Source organism: Rattus norvegicus, chromosome 1, assembly GCF_021556685.1.
Source record: "Rattus norvegicus strain SHRSP/BbbUtx chromosome 1, alternate assembly SHRSP_T2T, whole genome shotgun sequence".
Classification (NCBI taxonomy): Eukaryota; Metazoa; Chordata; class Mammalia; order Rodentia; family Muridae; genus Rattus; species Rattus norvegicus.
This window is the reverse complement of record NC_141534.1, coordinates 5,939,198-5,957,728: the sequence shown is the minus strand read 5'-3', so window position 1 is coordinate 5,957,728 and position 18,531 is coordinate 5,939,198. Positions and strand designations below refer to the sequence as shown.

At 40.1% G+C, this 18,531-nt stretch overlaps 1 protein-coding gene across 14 annotated transcripts in view; it reads left to right on the top strand.

Annotated features, from left to right (window-relative positions):
• Adgb (androglobin) overlaps positions 1-18,531 on the top strand; it is a 143,240-nt gene that overhangs the window by 71,178 nt on the left and 53,531 nt on the right. For all 14 annotated transcript variants that reach the window (XM_087651342.1, XM_087651334.1, XM_087651375.1 and 11 more), the window contains 11 exon segments: positions 533-707; positions 1,554-1,644; positions 6,873-7,002; positions 7,278-7,311; positions 8,276-8,453; positions 9,462-9,525; positions 11,192-11,294; positions 13,287-13,428; positions 14,951-15,065; positions 17,191-17,358; positions 18,292-18,427. In XM_087651342.1, coding sequence (XP_087507468.1) covers positions 533-707; positions 1,554-1,644; positions 6,873-7,002; positions 7,278-7,311; positions 8,276-8,453; positions 9,462-9,525; positions 11,192-11,294; positions 13,287-13,428; positions 14,951-15,065; positions 17,191-17,358; positions 18,292-18,427 — 1,336 coding nt within the window.

Sequence of the window (18,531 nt, the reverse complement as noted above, 5' to 3'; positions counted from 1 at the left end):
AAATTATGGTCTGACTTATTCCCAATTTCTTCAGAGCAGAATGTTTGACTCTGAGACATATCCATCAGGGCAGCTTCTGTCCCCACTGTCAATGTCTCCATTGTCTCCAACGATGGGGACTTCCTGAGGAAAAACCCACTGGTAAAGGATTATAGTTTATCATAGATAAGGCCATTCTTTCCAACTCAAAGTCCTGAATACATTGAAAAAACGTTTAAGTGTTAAGTAACAATTGATAGCGAGTTTACTTTTTTCTTTAGATAATCAGAACTTGCTTCAACTTAGAAAAACACTACCTATAGCTTTTATATTCTCATTGGAACTTAAGCTCGAGAATGGCCTAACTCCTTCCTTTTCAATAAGCAAACAGGGTCTCAGGCAAACTTGAAGATGCAAAGAAATAGAAATGGCAGTGTCTTTTCTATTAAGGAGTTAGGATCATGGGTGTTTTCAACTTTTCTATATTAGCAAAAGTATTGTTATTAAATACAAGAGGCAATTAAAGATTTCAAGTCCTTTTTCCATCTCTTAGGCGAATTCTGCGGAGAAACTTAGGGAATATGGTCTTTCTCACATCTGTAGCCATCCTGTGCTGGTGACCAGAAGTAGGTCTTGTCCCCTGGTGGCACCCCCCAAACCTCCTCCCTTACCTGCCTGGAAACTCATTCGCCACAAAAAGGAAACAGTGATCACCGATGAAGCTCAAGGTATGCACCAAGATAGCCAAGCAGTCTGGTTACACTTCTCTGGAGGCTTAGCAGTCTCTTCCATGGACTGAGGTATGTGTTGAGGCAAATCACGCCATCCTGAACCTAAAGCTGCTTGACTCTTATGCCTTCTCTTATGAATTTAAAAAGTAGGCAAGTATGTGTCTTATATACTATAGGTTCAAAGTGTCAATCAGTGGTTATGCTAGGGCTTATCATCTATTTCTCTTCTTTCTGTTGGGTTTAATGTGTTAAATAAAATCTAATAATAACAAGAAGATACTTTCGTTCTGAAGGATAATGCAGAATGATAGAGGGATTTGCTTACTGTCTGAGCCTTACCTCTTTTTCTGTTCAACTTCAGCGTTCACTGTGTTCTCCTTTCTCACTGGGAGCTTCTTACTTCTAAACTTAACACTTAGGCATAACCACAGTCCTCTCTCAATACACCGTTTCCTTGTTATTTATGTTATTTATGCTTCTGCTTCTACTGTAGTTTCCATGGACCACCTAACATTCCTGTGCCTGTCCTAAGTGGTTGTTTGAGGAGGTTAATTGATGGATATTATTTCTTTCTAAAGGAAAAGGTTATATGAAAAGTCAACTTTGCAGCAAATGGAAAGACTTGTGAAACTTCACCATTTCATATCATTGTTCCATGCACAGCCATAAAAAAAACTGGCTATAGACAAAAGAATTATTTAAACTGTTTCAATTAACTGAAATGTCCCTGTTCATTCTTGCCTTACCTCTATTTAAATCCCCAAGTAAACGTGTACTCTAACCAGCACTGCCTTAGAATCTGAAGGATTCTGGCGGCATGGGTCATACTTGCCATCTTTTCAGATGCTGTTCCGAAGAAGCCTGAGCAGTTTCTTGAGATTTCAAGTCCATTTTTGAATTATAGAATGGCTCCATTTACAATCCCAACAGAAACGTAAGTATGTGACTTTCTCACTGGTGGCTCTTCTCAACTTCCCATCTGTGACATGTGTGGTTAAAAACATAATCACACTTAATGGAAAGAATGTTTGGAGGATGTGGAAGCCAAATACATATGCATATCTATACAACTGTTAAAGGGATGTCTTACAGACCATGATTACATCATCTCATTTATTTTCAAATACTTTGGTTCACATTTTTTATGTATGAGTATTAGAGGGTAAATGTTTGCTATCCCTCCAAAATGAAATGGGGAAATTCTAGCCTGTGGGTAGCTTGGATTTGTAAGGAATGATTTTTTAAGGTGGAACTGAGTTATATGGTGCTGTGATCTGTCAACATCTGTCTATGGGGAGACCCCATGAGTTTTGCTCTTACTGATAACTGCCAGAGCCCTGGCCTAGCTGAGGAGCTGTTGACAGTTAGTTGATGGCTGAGTAGGGGGAGAGTCATTCTCCTTTGTATATGTGGACTCAGTTATATTGCTTCTGTGGGTTGTCCCACAGTCCTACATATGGGCAGCTACTTTTGGACTCAGTGGGTTCTCAAAAGGAGGAGGAGGAGGAGGAGGAGGAGGAGGAGGAGGAGGAGGAGGAGGAGGAGGAGGAGGAGGAGGAGGAGGAGGAGGAGGAGGAGGAAAAAGGGAGAAAAAAAGACAGGTTATGAGGGAAAGTTTTCTAGTTGTAATTGGAGGGAGTGAAGATCATTTCATGCATGTATGGAATTCACAAAGAATAAAATAAATTTAAGTTTGTGTGCCAGGAAGCAGCATGGCTCACCTCATGAGTGAGGACAGGGCTGGGGAAGGTTGAGGTGGCATTTTTGTGTGTTGGTGAATGCTAATTGAGGAACAGTTTTGAGTGGAGCCACTAAATTGTCTCTCCATTTGATATAAATTAGATCATCAGATTTCATATACAGTTGGCCAAAATCAGAATTTGTGTACGCTGGGATGAATTTTCCCTAAAATGTGTCCCTTTTGACCTAGGAGCATCAATAGACCATCACAGAGTTATTGTCATTTAGAAAGCAAGGTGGCTGGATTGCAGGTGCCAAAGGCTTTGTGGCTAGAAGTGGTTTTGAAGGTCTGGAAGAATGTTTTGTGAGCAGTATAGTTTCCTCCTTGGACTGAACAAAAGGAACTGGCAGATGATCTCCCGAGCAGCCGAACAAGGGAGGAGCCTAATGAAAGGGTACCCTCTGCTTCCTGATGCCCTGCCTAGAATCCCCTTTCTCACCCACCACTTACCAAATAGTACAACACAAAAATAACCCGGCAGCTTTGGAACCGTGACAGTCTTCACTGTTGTCCAACAGCATTTCATTTTATCTGAGACTTTAACATTCTTTTAAGAATGCTCTTTACCCTCCATATCTGCACCAACATAATCTTGAAAATCACTTACATATTCCCTAAACTTTTCTCTTTTTTTATAGTATAGTACCAAAATCATCTTTAACAAAATAGCATCTTTAACAGCAATGTGGGCATTTTTATAAAGTTCTTCAAAACTCTTGCAACTTCTTCCTAGTACCAAAATGGTGTCTACAGTTCTAGGTAGTTGGCCTACTCTGAGCATCTATTCCGTTTGAGTGCAGACTGTGGTAACAAAGTATCATAAGCCTGCTGGTTGTTAATAGCAAGAATATATCTCAGTCCTGGAAGCCATCAAGTCCACAATCGAGAAGTTGGTTCATCTGGTGTGTAGAAGAACCCATTTCCTTACACAATCCTCTTTCTGCCTCCTTATAGGTTCAAAGTGACACCCAAACTCCCTAGAGCACCACTTTCCAGAGTAGAAATCTCATTCATAAGGACTTCCCTCTTTGTCCTAATGGCTTTCCTAGAATCCTGTCTCCTATGACCATTGCCTCGGGGTTTAGGTTCAACACAGGAACTTGACCTTGAATGTATACGCATTTTCAGAGCATAGCATTACCTGACACTCTGTGAAGCCATGTGTCCTGATTTTTCCCCCAAAAGGATAATTCATGAAGCTATTAAAATATGCTTCTGGATTTATTTCCCTGACTGTTTCCACACCTGTTTTATTATTGTTAGGTTTCTAGATATATGGAGTAGTATTGTGGGATTTATTTTCCATTCCCTTTGCATTTTTCAGCTGAATACAGTTTGGTATTTAATACAGCACTAAGTATTCAACAGGTGCTTCTAATCAGTAAATATTGAGTGGAAAATACTTTGAGGCATTTAAGTCATTCAGAAGCTTTTTAATATCTTCTAACTTGGTATTTTTAGTCACATGTAGCTATGAATATTTGACTTATTTGGGCATTTTTTTTAGAGTACTTTAATTTTTGGAAACACTTTATTTAAAGTATTGAATAAGAGAAATAGCCTTCTCCAGGGAAGACCACCACCCTTCTCTGACTGGTTATCTAACATCAAGTGGTCAGTCTTGAAATAATATACATACAATTAGCATTAAACTGATTAAGCAGGCTGTATTTATGTATTTAGAAACCTATGTGCATATATGTGTATACACATATGCATACATCTCATGACAAAGGGAAATAGGGCACGGACTTGAGAGAGAGGGCAAGGGGATACATTGAAGAGAGAAAAGGCCAGATGAAAATAAAGTGAGCATATTTTAATTCAAAAAGTAAAAATTATTTGTAAAGTATTGAATGGCTTACATAATGGGATATATATTATAACTTTTCCCTTTGATTTGCCACAATGTTGGAAGGGTTTATTTTGACTCATAGTTTGAAGGTACAGTGCATCGTGGTGGGGAAGGCACACACAGTAGGAGTGCAAGACAGTAGATCACACTGCACCTATAATTGGGACGCAAAGACAGATGCACACCAGTGCTCAGCCTTTCTCCTTCACATCCAGTCTAGGACCAGACTGGAATGATGCTGTCCAAAGTAATGTCACTTCAGTGTAACCCAAACTAGAAATTCCCTCGCAGATATACCCAGAGGTCTTTCTCCCAAGTGATTCTAGATCCTGTCAAATTGACAATCTTAGCCCTCACAGGATACAGTAGATGTATGTGCTTTCAGATATAAGCTTAGTCTTTCTGAGGACATATCATGGATTAGACCCATGGTAGAAATATAAAATGATAGGAAAAAGAAAAACAATCACAATATTTTCTAATGTTAGGGACCAAAGCCAGTTAATAAATTAACTTACACTGTCTTATTCTCGTTAAGTTTAATATATCAGGTGCATTTTCTTAATCAATTAACTCACACTGTCTTATTCCTGTTCGGCATAATATATTAGAACCATTTTTGCCACCTTTACCTTGACGTTTCTGTCATGTTTGGGGGAGTTGATTTTGGTTGTTGTATTTTTACTTTTTATTAATGCCTCATACATTCCACAACTATTTCTATACTGAAAGTTCTCTAGAGAAACAGACCAACTACATGTATGATTACATGATAGCTGTTTCAGTGATATAGAAGCCAGGTAAGCACATGGGCGACATGAGATTTAATCAGCTTGCATGGTCGTGGTGATCGAGACATGCCATGAGAGACCATCAGCATTTAGAGAACTGGAGAAGACATTGGTGTAGCTATCCCAACCTGACATCATAGAAGTCCAGGAAGCAACAGTGTGACTTCCATCTGGCTGAACAATTAGAGATGCTACTGGGCAAGGCCTGGAGTTCAAAAGGTAGAGATCTTGGAGTTGTGATGCCCATGAGCAGGACAAGAGTCTTTCCTCAGTGGCCCTGTGCTGTCCAGGCCCACTGCTGACTGGACAGTGTCTGCCTACCCTGAGAGCAGAACATTCCCACTCAGTGCACCAATGCGCATGTCAATGTCCAGCAGAAGTTATTTCCTAGACACTCCCGGAAGTGGCGATCTAGAGTCGCCTTTGTCAAGTTGAGGAGACCAACATTGAACAGTGATCACCACTTTCATTTGAATGAATGTACATGTTAATTAGAGGTTATATGGGTTATAAAGCTGCTTGACACCAGAACAAATTTTTCTACAGTTTATATTGTAATACTCAGCCTTTAAGAATCTCTATGTCAATAGGATCAAAAGTGGACTGATTTCTTAGCTCAAGTTCACCAAGTTGCTCCCATACACGAATTTAAGTTCTTTTACCTTTACTCTTTGATTAAGGTGGATAAAATTCTGGTACCCCAAAACAGGCAACCATCACTTTATTGTCTTCCACTAATCTATTATCTGCTGTAATCTGTTATAATTCATTCACAAGTTCAAGCTCTGGAGCAAAGACAAAGGTATGGGAATGTCGTTGCACTGTTTGTGGAAGACATACCCTAGACCTGTTCTGCTATTTAACCAGATAGGTCCGCATAAGAGCAGTCTCCGTGGAGAATGACTACTGCCAGGGTTTCCTTTCGCTGACATTCCGTCAGTGTAACAACGCAGGTTTGCTCATTCTTGGCTCATGATTTTGTCTAAGACAATTGGAGTCTCATAAATATGTGTCTGCTACCCTCTAGTGGGAGTTGTATGAAAGTCAGAGAAGTCAATCTATGAAGTCTACATATTGAGAAATTATTTTTGTTTTGGTTTAAGGCAGGGTCTCACTATGTATTTCAAGCTAACCTAGAGCTTAATATGTAAGCTAGGCTGGCTGTGAACTCACAGAAATTCACCTGCCTCTGCTTCCTGTATGCTGGGATTAAAGGCATGTGCCATTATGCCCAGCTATATGTGTAGAATTTGATTTTATCTTTGAAACTGTTGTGTAAAATGCAGGTACTATGATAAACATCTCATTGTGCTAATGAAATTCATGCTACAGTGATACTGTCTGACTCTAGCAATGGGTTCTTGAGGAACTGCCTTGGGTTGACAGTATGAAAGTCACAATTAGGAGCCTAAGGGCTTATAGTCCAGGATTAAACTTCTCACACTGAGATTTTCATTCATACACACACTCCATTAACTCTGCTAATGCTGATAATCAAATTCCCTGTAAATTCTGATAATAAACACACACATTTTTAAAACAGTGTCCCAGAAAAAAAATTTACAGCAATATGCTGACTGATGAGGTAGTAGTATAAGAAGTAGTATAATAAGTTATTCAGAAATAATTTTTAAAAACTTCTCTGTAAAAGAATAAGAAGGAAATGAACAGAATCAAACCTTTTTTGTTGTTGTTGACAAAACTAAGCTTAGTCATTGACCACTGTTAGTCAGAAATTACAGTAACAGAAGTTGTGTGGGATTTTTCTCCACTAGGCATTTTGTACAATCTGTCATTAAGAAAGGAACGCCGCTGGGATCCAGTCTTCCTCCCCTTGTGGAAAGTGATTTAGCTGCAAGTACCAGCCAAGGGGAGATGAGCATAATAGCTGGAAATCAGTCTCAGGTACCGACCAGCTCAAGCCCGGACTATATGAGACTTATCTTCAATTGTGAGCGTGTATGCACCACATCTCAGAAGGATGAAGAATTCCATCAAACCCTCCCCGCCATGCCGCTCATGCCTCTGTGGGCATTTAGAAAGTGGCATTCCCTTCCACTTGTGCAAGTCCACCATGTCCCCTCTGGCCCTCACTGCCTATAACCTGTTAAAGAAACTGCATACATTTCTAATGTGGGCAATTATGTATATGCTTATCATTGTTCCTTTTCACTTTGCAGGCCAATATTGCATTACAAACCACACCTGGAAAAGGTAAATTAACAATCCTCTCACGGTTTTGCTCTCTCGTGGAGATGGAAGCACACAAAATTCTTGCTTCTGGACAGACTTAGCTCTCCCTTCTCCCAGCTGAGCCTCTTCTCAGCATTTCCTATGATTTACTAATTCTTAGCTATGCCATCCTAGAGACATGTGACAATTTTATAGGCTAAATTCAATGTAAAATAGAAATGGAGGAGGATATGATCAGCGGACTGTGAGGAAAGTCCATATGATCATTTTATTTTGGTATTTTATATAAGACATGGTGTTGCTAAATCACCCAGACTGGCGTACAACTCATTATGGTCCAAGTTGGCCTCAAGTTCTGAATTCCCTGGGTTTGCAGGCCAGTGCCCACAGGTGCGTGCCCTTTAATACATGAAGGCTGTGGTCAGAATACTGAAACCATTGGCAGTTCCAGTTAGTAACTAAAGACTCGGTAAGAACTCAGACTTAAAAGACATGTCACACATGTGTCTATTAAAAAGTTGACTTAAGATTCTACATGAGCTTTGTGACAGAGCTTGATAAATGTAAGTTGTGGCTACATAGCCCCTGAGAGGAATGATTAAAAGGCTGACTGCATACACCGGGCCAACAGACTGTCATATTTTCATGGTGCGCTATGCTCCCTGGACTGTCCTTTTTAAAATAAGACCTCTGTAGAAGATTTTAAGCACATAGGCTCATTAGTTTCTGTCCTAACATTGCGATTTCTAAAGAACATGTTCCTAACTTAACAAAGTCATTTCTAGTTTCCTGAATCATAAAATCCAAGTGTGAGAACCATGCCTTCAGGGACTTTAGGGCTGCACGTAAGCGATTATTATTTATGTATTCTCATAAATAGGACTTGAATTTGAAATGCTCCTTACCATTTATTTTTTATACTTTAGGAGCCTGTCACTTAACAGTGTAAGATATGCCTGATGTATGTGTCCTCTGGCCTTCCCAGATGAACCCTCAGAGCCTGCCTTGGCGGATGCCCACCAACTTGAGGCTATTAGCTTAGAAAGGGACTTGATTAGCTTGACTACAGCAACACTGGACAAGTCACAGGAAGAGCTAGCAGTAAACGAAAGTGTTTCCAAAGAAATATGGCTAGATTTTGAAGACTTTTGTGTGTGCTTTCAGTAAGTATTCAAATGAAATTCATCTGACTAGATTGTACTGGATCAACTCCAAGCTCTAGTACAATATAGGTTCACAGCTGGGTCAGTTTCTGTGTTTTTATTTATTGTTCTTATGATCTATCAATTATTAGCTATCATTCAAAAGAGGAAAGCAAATATTGGCTGGGAGTTAGCATAATACAAATATTTTTTCTTTTAATTAAAAATAGTCTTCTGTCATACAGTACTCCAGACCAGTTTCCCTTCCCTTCATTCCTCTCTGTTTCCTGTACCTCCCCCTTCCAAATATCCACTCCCCTTCTATTTCCTCTTCAAAAAAGAGCAGGCCTCCAAGAGATGACAGCTAAACAGGGCAAAACAAGCTACATTAAGACAAGGCGAAAGCTCTTATGTTGAGACTGGACAAGGAAACTTGAGAGGGGGAAAAGAAGTCCCAAGAGTAGGCAAAAGAGTCAGGGACACAACTGCTCCCATAGTTAGGAATCCAAAATGTCACCAAGCCAAGCCGACAACCATTACATACAGGGAGAACTGGGTAGAGACCCATGCAGGCCTTGTGCTTACCCTTTCAGTCTCTGTGAGTCCATATGAGCCCTGCTTGGCTGATTCAGTGAACCATGTTTTCCTGGTGTCCTCCATCCCCTCTGATCCTCCTTTTGCATGGAGGTTCGGGAAGGACCCAATGGAAACTTCCTATTTATTTTCCTCATGATGTGGCCTCTGCACCCTCTTCAACCTGCTGCTGGGAGAATAGCAGATGCACTGAAAATCTATCCAAAGAGCACACTAGCAGCCAAACCCTGGTATAGGTGCTCTTAGTTTCTCCTCAAATGCTTCTTAATGAAGACGAATTTTCCCACTCAGATAATTTTGTCCCATTATAAGAACAAATGCTTCAGTTCTTTAGAAGTTTTTCTGTCCATAATTATTTGAGTCTAAGAAACTGAACATTCAATACTAGTTTTGTATGTACTGACAATAACCAGTTATAAATGTTTTCTTTTTCAGCCATATATATATTTTCCACAAGCCAAATTCTTATTGTCTTAATTTTCAAAAATCAGAATTCAAGGTAAGTACATAAAGGTTTCCATTTTATGCATAAGGTTTATGTAGAATCACCTTACTAAAAGATTTTTTTGTATGTCTCAAACATTTCTAAATCTGTTATCCAATTATAATTGGTTTTTTAATTGAACAGAAAATGAGGCATGCTTTACTAGTTTGCAACCCCAAAAGTCACTCACCCACACATTTGGAATATAATTGAGATAATGTACGTAAGATACATAGAAGAATACCTATTAATAAATCATGATATATGTTGGCTGTGATTTATTAAATACAGTTCATCGTTTTTGAAACCCACCAACTGTTTTTAAATTATGGGCATATATACAGTGACTCAGTCAATTATTCTTTCTTCTGTTATTTTTATAAAGTGATAGTCATAATTATTTTTTCCTGTAAAATATCAATTTAGCAAACTAAGGTGACATGCCTATGAGGCTCTTTCATTCCTCTGAATGGTTATGACATGCATAATGGTGGGAAAATGCTGTAGACAGTGGAGCTCAAAGCTTCCCGTTTAGTCTGAGAGGAAGGATTGGCTGTGCGAGACTAAGCTTTAGTCATTGAACCTGACAACTTAGCACAGAGCCAGTGGCCACAGTACACCTCACAGTTTCTTGATGCTCAAGGTAAGGGTGGGTTAGAAACCTTTGAAAGTCATTCATGGATGGCTTTAGGGGTGACCAATACCCCAACTGCTAAACCTTTCAAAATTAAGAAACTCCTCCTTGTACACACATGTTGGGCTGGGAGACCCAAGGTCCTTCATGCTCAAGTAGTATTTGAAGCAACCGTCCATAACACTAGTATGTTGCAAATATTGGATGAGGGAGGCAGTTATTTGGAATGTCTTATGCCATGCCAGACATTTCTCTCAATCATTTTATAGTTTGTTGAATCACAAGGTTTCCTTTTACAATATGGCTAGAAATTATTCATCATTCCTATATTGACGGCTTGTTTGCATTGTGGAAAAGTAGCACTTCTATACATACTTCTACAGCAGAATGACAATTAGATTTATTGAATGTCCTTAGTTCCTGCCATCATTTAAAATTATACTAAAGAACCACGGAGCTATGAAGCACTAACAAGGTAATAGTGTCAAGTACAGTGTTAGAGTCAAACTTAAGTTCCAACCCTGGTTTTGCTAGTTACAAACTGTGCCTTGGGCAGCCCACTCATCCTGCTTTGTATTTTCCTGGGAATTAGGAATGTTCATAATTCTCTATAGAATGCACTGAAACCCTAACCACATGGATGTATATGACTGCCTTTTCAAACAACTCTGGTCTGACCAATCCCTTCACTGTATGTCTAAAACAAAACCTTATCCTGGATGGACACCAGCAAGCCATGGTTGTATTTCTGAAGAGCTTGTGAAAAGAATGAAAAGAGGTTTTCATTTGTCTGTTTTTACCATATACCGTTCTACAAAATGCCTAAAAGCATCCCTACTAAGCAATTTCCTTTTCTGCTATGCTCAGTCTGGCTGTCCATGTCTGTCTGTATTTGACTCTCTACCCTCAGCCTTCTCACTTTCTCACCACTTTAGTTCTGGAATTTGCAGTTCCCCTATTTTTGTTCATGGAGAAGAGTGTGGACTATTCTATGACTGGCAGGATGAGTGGATTGCTAAGTTTGACCCCTGCTCTGATTTCTTGCAGTTCATGGAAGAGCGTGTGCCCTACTATCTCTTTGTGGACAGCCTGAAGCCTATTGAACTACTGGTTTGCTTTTCTGCTTTGGTGCGCTGGGGGGAATCTGGAGGTAAGAGGGTTCTGAGAGTGGGATCATCTGGATGTCCAGAGCACAGGTGGGCTCAGGAACATGTAACAGCTCAGGAACATGTAACGATAACGTTAGTTCAGAACATAGGTAAAGAAACTGAGTTACCCAGGACTGCCCTGCCACTGCCTCTCTTGTTCTTGCTTCTCCACACTGGAGACTGTGATGAGTTTGCCCCCTAATTTTCTCTTGGTCACGGTCTTTCACTCACCTCTTTGGCATGTTTAATCTTACTTTTCTTTTCATCTCTACTGGTCCTCATCTTCCTACTTGATTGGACGATGATCAGAAGTGATCCTTTCCTTTCATCCCATTTAGGTTCTTCTGTGACTTATAGGGCCATTTCCTCCAAGGCTGTGTACTGGAGGCTTGTCCCCCAGCATGGGTGATGCAGTTAGCGAGGTCTTTGTGTGGTAGAGCCTTGTGGAAAATGTCTAACCCTGGAAGTGCTGCACATGGACTGGGTTAATGCTGGTCTCAGACCGAGTCTGATTTAATGAGAGTAGGTTGTTACATGTGGATCCTCTGCATGTGCTTGGCCCCTTGTGCACACAGCCAGTTCCCATTACTGTTATACAGGCAGAAGGAGTGCTAACCTGAAATCCAGTACAGTTTCCTTGGATTTCTAGACTCTGAACTATATGAACCTTTCTGTTTTTTTTCTATCACCATTCCCTGATACACATCCCCATGCTTGGCTAAACTCTGCCTAATCCTTGGCTGCAAAAGAGCATCTGAAATGCCTTGGAAAAGGAAAATCCCTCCTGACCAGTCCAGTCAATACTGAGGAGCCCTGGTGTCAGCAAGCCCCTCTCTGGAGGCATTCCCTAGTGTGCGCCGTCCTTCCTCCACTCTTGCTCTCACAAGTGACTACTTTAAACCTTGAAGTCTCCGTTCTTCAAGTCTCTGCTCTTACTGCCATTCATTACCACTGGAAGCCATGCTGCTGACTTTAGTGAGAAATCTCTGCCCTCATTTTCCCACACAAACTCTAGGAAGCCCTAACCGACTCTGCCTCTTACTTACTAGGTGGGCATAATGCAAGGTCTTCTGATATATGCTGTGATCACTCTGTGATCCTTTGACCTACATTGCTGAAGCATATCTTTAACTCAGGCTGTCACATTAGAGTTGCTCAATAAGAATTGAGTGTTTTGGCAATATTAATGGTAAGGGCTTTTACACTTCAGCATGGATCTCAATTGTGTTGAATAATGAATCTTACATAGCCGACACCAAATAAATAATCATTTAGTAAACTTTTCTAAATTTAGCGATCTCAGTTTAATACCTTGACTTGGCTTACAGCTCTGAAGTTCTCATGTTCTAGGACATTGAAATTTGCCATCCATGAGGATGCTGTGGCCTTGTATCTTTAGCCTGAGAGTGTTTTAGAAGAAAGGCAAAATGCATTTTATTCTCAGCCATCAATGAAAAACAATTATTGATGCACATTTAAAGAAAAACTTTAAAGGTTTTTCCTTGCAACTTCTACATAAATTCAAAGGCTGAATTTGAAAGCAAACACTTACACAGACAAAGGAATATTTTGATTTTCTTTAATAGTCTTAGAAATCTCTTACTATCCTGGATATTACACAATTTCCCCTGTTAAAATTGACTCCCAGAATATATTCTAATCATGTACATAGAGATGAGAAGAAATAGTGGCAGACTATGATGAAGTTTACCTGCACATTCTCCTTTTCCCAACTTTTTCATCCTAATTTTTCTGTCTGAGGAGATGATTATGAAGGGCAAACTGAACAGGGAGGCAGAGCCAGGAGCCAAGGTAGGCACCATTTCCCAAATTTCCAAATGTAGTTTCTGGCATTTCAGCAATGCTTTTAAAATATCTTCAGTACCTGATTCATCTTCAGGATTACATACAGTATTACTGGACAGGAAGCAAGGCAAGTGGAGGCTGGTTATTTTTCCATGATCATATTTCAACACATCTCCCTTCTCCCAAAGCCTTAACAAAAGAGAGTCCTCCTGTGGAGCCTGGGCTCCTGACAGCTGAAGCCATCACCTGGAAGTCCCTGAAGCCTCTTAGTGTTGTTCTGAGGATTCACACCTATGCTACGAAGGCCAGCATGGTGCGTCTGCCTGTTGGGTAAGGTCTGACTTGTTTTCCCATGTTTGTGGATTTTAGATTGTGACTAATGAAGTAGGCACTGGGGATTCTACTTCATTGTTTTCTGGTGTGAGATTCCACAAGGTGCCTATCTGTCATTGGGATTCTCAAGAGAAAGAATCCTTTCAATAAATGACATTCTTAGGGCCACACTGGATGCTCCTTTGGAAGGATCATTGTTGGTGGTCCAGTAGGTGTATATGTAAAGAGCCTGGCTTAACCCAGAAGTTTCTAGAATGAATCTGTCAAGAATTTCTCTTATGTTCTCATAAATCACTATTCTTTAACAAGAATTCTACATGTTTCTGTGTAAGTTTGGATTGCATTTAGATTATAAAATAGCATTTCTTTCCACCAAACTAGAATTTTCACCTGTGGTATATTTTAATTATACTAAAACTAGGCAAACACATCACACTTTCTGTTTGAAGAAAATTACGCACCCTGGAAGTGTTTTATTGATTTTTAGTGTACAAAATTTGGAATACTGTCTCATAGTTTAAATGGAAAATATTTTTACTGGAATTCTATCCTAAAATCAATCTTTTTAATTATATGCCATTAGTGAAAAGTTATAGACTGTGTGCAAAAAGCAGATCCTAAGCAACAAAACAAAATGCTAAAGCAATGTGTGTTACGCATTCATAATGTCTAGAAAATCTAAAAAAAAAAAAAACAAAAAAAACAAAAAACAAATTTCTCAATCTAGTCTCTATATATAGAGGCACTCCAGAAATCAAATTAATTCTATGAGACTCTTTAATTCAGTGGTTCTCGACCTTCCTAATGCTGCAATCCTCATGTTGCAGTGGTCCCTCAACCATAAAATTATTTTTGTTTTTACTTCATAATTATAATTTTGCTACTGTCAAGAATAATGGTATAAATATCTGATACGCAGGATGTCTGCTGCATGACCCCTGTGAAAAAGGTCAGTTGACCCCAAAAGCTTCATGAACCACAAGTTGAGAGCCACTTATCTTACTGTTCACCCATCAAGCACAAGGGATTTAAAAAGGATGGTCCTGGAGTTGCATCTCTCTTCACAGGCCCTAAGCCACCACTGTTTTGAGCACCATCTAAAGGCCTAGTAAGGGAGGAAAGTGGTTGTCTCTGTTTTCAGTGATACTGGATAGTAGAGAGAGAATTTACATGTGCGAAATGACATGTGATTGTGAATCTGCAAAGCCCTGTGCTCAACAAGAAAAACAATCTGTGGGAGACATCTTCAGTGTGTGAAAATCTGTCATGTTGTCTAATTGTTTCTGTCTCCTACAACTAGTAAAACACAGATTTTGTGATTATCTAGGGTTGTCCTAGAGTACACATCATCTGTCTTAAAAACAAAAACAAAAACCAAACCAAAAAAAAAAAAAAACCTACCAAAACAAAACAACTTTTCACTAACTTCTGTCTTCCAAACTCTGATCAAGCAACTAGCAGAGGTGAAATACATTTAACAGAAGAAGCATGGTCTTCACATGGTTTCCATTCTCTCTAGGAGGCATATGCTGCTCTTCAATGCATATTCCCCTGTGGGGCATGCCATACATGTCTGCAGCATGACAACATTTGTCATTGGTGATGAAGATGTTGTACTGCCCAACTTTGAGCCGGTAAATATCCTAGTAAACCAGCCCCCTCTGGTTGCAAAGGTTTTAACTCAATTATATTATTTATTTATTTAGCTTTTCTCCTCCCTATTAAATGATTTGTATATCCTCTAAGAAATGTTGAAATGTAATCTCTGAGAAACACAATTAATTCATCCTTGACAACTGTACACACCTCTCCTCTGTTGAGTCTCTGATGTCTATCAGCATCTCCTCAGGTAGATGCAGTGGTCCTTGAGAGGGATAAAGCACCAGTAAAGTCCTTTGGATGACACTTAAAATCTGAGCATTCCTCCCTATCCACCCCTTCCTTAAAAGAGTGTATCTCAGGATGAGGAGGAGTCAGAGTGTTCCACTGGAAGCACCCATCACTTCTTCCTCTCTCCTCTCTCTTCTATTCCTTTCTCTGCTCAGAGAGAAAATGGGTGTAGTAACTCCACTACCCCCTCCCCCTTTGTTTAAAATATCCGCGGTTTACTCATGTGCCTAGGGGAGGTAAGAATTTGCTATTTTCTGCTGTCTGACACCCAGTGCCTTCTCATCTCTAATGGCTTACTAAAATGTCCAGAACAAACACACTAAAAACCCCAGAAAACTAGCTGAAACCTCCAGATGGTACAATCACGGGATTCTCTAAGGCAGCCAGAAAAATCTTGGAACAACAGCAAGAGGGTTGAAGAGTGGGCCTTTCCACTGTGTTCTGATGGTCTAGACATGCCTGCCTCATGTTTTCTAGCCTGTGTAGATAGGAGTCTACAAGTTTCCTCTAGGCGTCCATCTGAAGGATGCGCAGTTTCTTCTTCACATGCTTTCTATTCTGCTCAGTAGGCACTAAGGGAACATCAAGTTGATCTCATCAGGTGTTCTTTGTTTCCTTGACTATTCTGGAAGGTTTGTTTGTCTTGTTACTTCAGTTTTGTGGAGATAGGAGCTCATCATATATCCCAGGCTAACCTAGAACTTGTGGTCCTCTTGCATCAGCTTCCAGAGTATCTGGGTTACAAACATGCCATGCTTCACTTTATACTGCTTATTTTTCAAATTCTTTAAAGCAATTCCATTTGTGGGCTGTGCATTATCCAACTTGCAGGAGAATGAATTCCTAAGGATTATTTTGTTGAGAAAGTTCTTATTTCTCTGATGGTATAATGTTCCTATGTTATAAGGGTTATTGGAGTCAAGATTAAACTCTATGATGTGTTTATTTTAATGGAAGCACAAAAACATAGCCTTCCCATGATCTAAGACACCCTAACTCCCAGAGTCATAACTGATCATTCCCAGATATGCTATATAACCAGATAATTTCTCTGGGTAGAGGCTTATTTTAACTAGACTACACTGAGTCAAGACCTTTCTGGACACTGATGTTTGGAATGATCACGTAGGGGTTCAAGCATGAAAGTGAGAAAGTACCTGTTTGTCAATAGTTTCTCACCCAGCAGGGCATCTGTGTTGCCAAGGCACATTTGCTGGGCCTCCTCTGAGTCATCTGCATATCCATAAAACAATGATTGCATTATGACACCCCCTAGAGAGATAGTAAAATGGCTCAGTCAGTTTTTCTCCAACTTCCTCTAAGTCAGCATATGTGGCTCCAGGCGACTCAAACTCTACCCAATATACACCAACCAGAACAGTCTTCAGACATCTCAGACTGGTTGATTCCTGGAATCTCTGGTCAACTTGGAGCTCTTGCTGTTTCTCGGAGCTGGAGGGAGCAGGCAGCCAAAGCTAGCCCACACACTGGTCTTTATCCTGCAAGACTCTCTCCCTGCAATCTTCTCTACTCCTCAGTCCTCAAAATCCCAATCTCTGTCAATCTAACTCCCAGACATCCTTTAGAACTAGCTCTGGACATTAATACCATGACGTTTCCCCACTCCATCCCAGGGGTAGAATTCCTCTCCTGCAGCCCCTCTCAGAGGACTTCCAACCCATGTGTCACGTCTCCTAGACCATAGCATCCAATAAAAAGCCTCAGTTCACTCGATTCTATACAAATAAAATAACCTTCAGTCAGTCACAGAGCAGAGGATATTCTTCCCTGGAGATTGAACATTTGTGAAGTTAGTTGCCCATTAATAAAAAGGAGGATGGTTGCTACATGCATGCTCTGTCTTCACAGGAGAGCTACCGATTTACAGAACAGTCTGTAATGATTATGAAGGCTATTGGCAATGTGATTGCTAATTTCAAAGACAGAGGTAAATTGCCTGCAGCTCTGAGGGATCTGCAGGCAGCTCACTACCCTATCCCCCTCAACAACAAAGAACTCACGCTTCAACACTTCCGGGTAAGCAATCTCTGGTTCTGAAGCTCACAGCAGCAAACCTCCCGTCTGAAAGTGGTAGTCCAAATGCTGAGTCTGGGGTAGTGGTTTGCAGAGAGGAGTCTAGAGGAGTGAGAGAAAGAAATTAAAGAATATGATAGTGGCTGCTGGGGGCTACTGAGCCTTGCCCACCCAGAGGCTTTTGCTAAACTGAGAATGATGTTTCCATAAAGGAAACTCACCAGGCAGTGATTTTTTTCAATAGTTCAAGTTGCCCCCAGGAACCTCCCTCATAGAGTACTAGCTTCTTCTGAGGTTGAGCGGCTTTCTGGTTTCTTAGGTACCCTACAGGAGGGGAAGGCAGGATACTCCTGGTTATCTCTCAAGGAAGGAAACTGAGGGGTAATGGCTACCCCAGCTGCAGGGCAGTCCAGTTACATCTGCTTTTATTTGTTTGTTTTTGCTTGTTTTTTTCAGTGTCTGTGCAACTGGTACTCAGCTTAAATTATTTTTATTACGGGACTGTCTTATGCCCTTTGGTATGTGTCGCAGATCACTTGTTGCCACTGTATATGCCAATAACATCCAGTTGTGACAACAGAAAATGCCTCTGACCTTACCAAAAGCTCTTGAGGGAGGAATTTCATAGCCAAAATAAAAAACACAAGACATTCAGTTAAGCTGTAATTTTGTGTAAGTTAATAGTATGCACCATGCTTAAAACAAGCGCAAGTAAATTTTCCTTTCATTAAAAATATTTTATCATAATTTACCTATACTCTCAACAGACAAGGCAAATCCTCTAGTAAAGAACAACTGCGCTCCATTTGCCATGCATAGTTCAACCTACATTATCCACTATTGTTAATTACACGTATGTGCGTGTGTGTATCTGTGTGTGTATGTGTGTGTGCGTGTGTGTGTGTGTGTGTCTGTGAATATTTTTATCTTTTCCAGGTTTTCCATATATCATTGTGGCGTTTAATGAAAAAATCTCAAGTAGCCAAGCCTCCTTTAAACTTCAAATTTGCATTTCGGGCTATGGTTTTAGACACGGACTTGCTGGATTCCTTCTCAGAGGATGCCTCTTTAGGTGCTGATTCATTCTAAGTATTTGAGCATGGAAGTAATAAATAACTTAAAATGGATATGTTCATCTGCTGTGTAGCAGAGACAAATATCTGCCTGAGAACCATG